The 2,475-nt window shown below is 40.0% G+C and overlaps 1 protein-coding gene across 1 annotated transcript in view; it reads right to left on the bottom strand.

Annotated features, from left to right (window-relative positions):
- Window positions 1-1,467, bottom strand: part of LOC103251989 (UDP-glucuronosyltransferase 3A2-like) — a 39,287-nt gene extending 37,820 nt beyond the window's left edge. The window contains 2 exon segments of the mRNA XM_021708857.1: window positions 553-818; window positions 1,455-1,467. Coding sequence (XP_021564532.1) covers window positions 553-818; window positions 1,455-1,467 — 279 coding nt within the window.
- Window positions 1,468-2,475: the final 1,008 nt, after the last annotated feature.

The raw sequence follows: 2,475 nt of genomic DNA, 5'->3' as shown, positions 1-2,475 counted from the left end.
CGTGGTAGCGCACACCTGTAGTTCCAGCTACTTGGAAGGCTGAGGCGGAAGGATCGCCGGAGCCCAGCAGGTCAAGACTGTGGTGGCTGGGAGCGGCCACTGCACTCCAGTCTGGGTGAGACTCCAACTCAAAAACAACAACAACAACAACAACAAAATAATAAAAATAAAAATATAAAATAAAATCCACAAACTGAAAATTTTAATTACAATGTGCTTATCTGACAAAATATTCATATTCAAAATATATAAAGAACAAAACTATAACAAAAAGATAAACAACTGCATTAAAAATGGGCTAAAGATGAACAAACACTTCACCAATAAAAGTAAGAAAAACTATTAACACCTTAAAAGATATTTACCACCCTTGGCCATCAAATAAATGAAAACTAAAACTAGAAATACCATTTCACATTCACCAGAATAATTAAAATTAAAAAGACTGACAACACCAAATGTTGGCAAGATGTGAATTAACTGTAACTCTTATATGCTGCTGCTACTGGTATAAAATTGTACGTCACCCTGGAGCACAAAAGTTGTACTTACTTGAGGTATTGGTTCAACAGGTTTGATGGTTAAACCTCCAGTATAAACAGTGTTGGAAAGCAAGGACCAGGCAAAATCAAAGGCGAAGTCAGAGTTAACAAACCACAGCTCTGCTTTCCACTGAAGATGAAACAACGCTGGTCTAGAGCCTTCTGGAAAATGTTCCCTGACTGTGTTATCATACTGAGCATGGTTACACCATTCCCTCATGGCAGAAATGAAGAATATCAGAGAGTTCTTCACTCGGCTCCAGAAATCCATACGACCTGTTAGAAAAGAGAGGAATGCTGGAACATAAGATACTAGCTCAGGTAGCCCAAAATTCACAACTCCAAATGTGCTAGTAAAGATGGCCACAAATGACTTTCCAAGTTTCTCAGCAACCAGAAAGTGCAATGATCTATAGCATCAACCACCACCAAGTCAAAACTCTGATTTTTAAAGAAGCCATGATATTTGTCCTTCTTAACAAATGACTACATAGAGTTGCGTGTAACTCCAAAACCTTGAAAAGATTTGTAAATGAGTTTCTGGAAAAGAGAGAGAGAGAGAGAGAGAGAGAAGGGAGGGAAGAAAGAAAGAAAAGAAAAGAAAAAAAGTGAAAAATATTCACAAAAGACATTAACTTTAAAACTCGTGGAAGAATCTTGGCACCAGACATTTAGAAACACATCTGTCAGTAACTGCCTGTTCCGCTGCTCTGTCCTGAGAAGCTTCAGCTCCAGATATGGGTCTTTTCATCACCTCCAAATCCACCATGCTGGTTTTCTGCTCTTGATTTTGCTACCGTTTATGTTTTCTGATGCTTAGAACGTGTTTACTTTCTTCCCTTTTTCTTTTCTCCTCTCATCCAAACACTACCCATTCTTCCACGCTCTTTCTGCTTTGGGAAACATCCTCACCTATGGTGGGCATCTCCGATCTCCCTCTACTGGCTGAAAGGTGAAGCACATCCAAGACGTTCTCAATTGCAAGCTAACTTTGCTCACAAATGTGTAGCATCTTGATGGCAGGGTCTCATGAACACAATAGGAAGAATTGCATTTTCCATTGCACAAACTGCTCTAAAAGCTGTGTGTCAGTAACATCTGCGGGTCTCTTGTTTCCAGCTATTGGACCAACAAATGTCTTAACACCCCATTGGCTGCAACTCTTTAAGGTTATTCTTGCCTCGGCTCACCCTAAGTTCAGTGAACAAGGACTTTACACTGTTTGTCACCCTGAAAGGCCTCGTCTGTGATACAGCTTCTTAAAACCCCGGTGAGGACTAATGACCTGTGTTAGCTTATATTTGAGTTTTCATTAGGAATGTATATGCTTTTCTTTTAATAATGTTTAAGTATTTGCTACAGTTTATACTGATTTGACAAATGCCTCACCTAAGGAATTCTGCACTGATTATTTCAGGACCCAGAATAATGGCTGAAAGTAAGATTTCCAGTTCCCATGCTCAGGAGTTGAACAGTTAACTCACGAACTGGGTGATGAGCAATCAGCCGTACGACCTCCTTTGCTAAGTGGAGTACCAACACTTAGAGAGAACACTGAGGACAGAACCCTGCACTGTGCTCTTTGGAGACAGACTTTGGAGAAACGGAGACATAGCTCTGGGAAGGGATGGTCTGGGTGCTAGACTTTCTAAGGAGCTTTACAAATACCTCTATGCTTGGACTTCACCATAAATGATTGATATAAGATATTATCCTGAAGGTGGGGCCCAGGCATCAGTATTTTTTGTCAAAGCTCCTCAGCTGATTCTAATATGCAGCCAGGGTTGAGAATTACTGTTCTAGAGGGAGAGAGAAAGAAAATATGCATCCATCTAATCACAGTTCACAGGGTCTACCACCACTCACATACTTTAGAATAATTCAACTATGTTTAAAATTGGAGAAAGAGGAAGATGGAATGAACTGATGTTGA

This window comes from Carlito syrichta, unplaced genomic scaffold (genome assembly GCF_000164805.1).
Source record: "Carlito syrichta isolate Samal-C Ts95f unplaced genomic scaffold, Tarsius_syrichta-2.0.1 Scaffold152793, whole genome shotgun sequence".
Lineage (NCBI taxonomy): Eukaryota > Metazoa > Chordata > Mammalia > Primates > Tarsiidae > Carlito > Carlito syrichta.
Note: the sequence above shows the minus strand (reverse complement) of the source record. Positions and strands in the feature narration are given on the sequence as shown.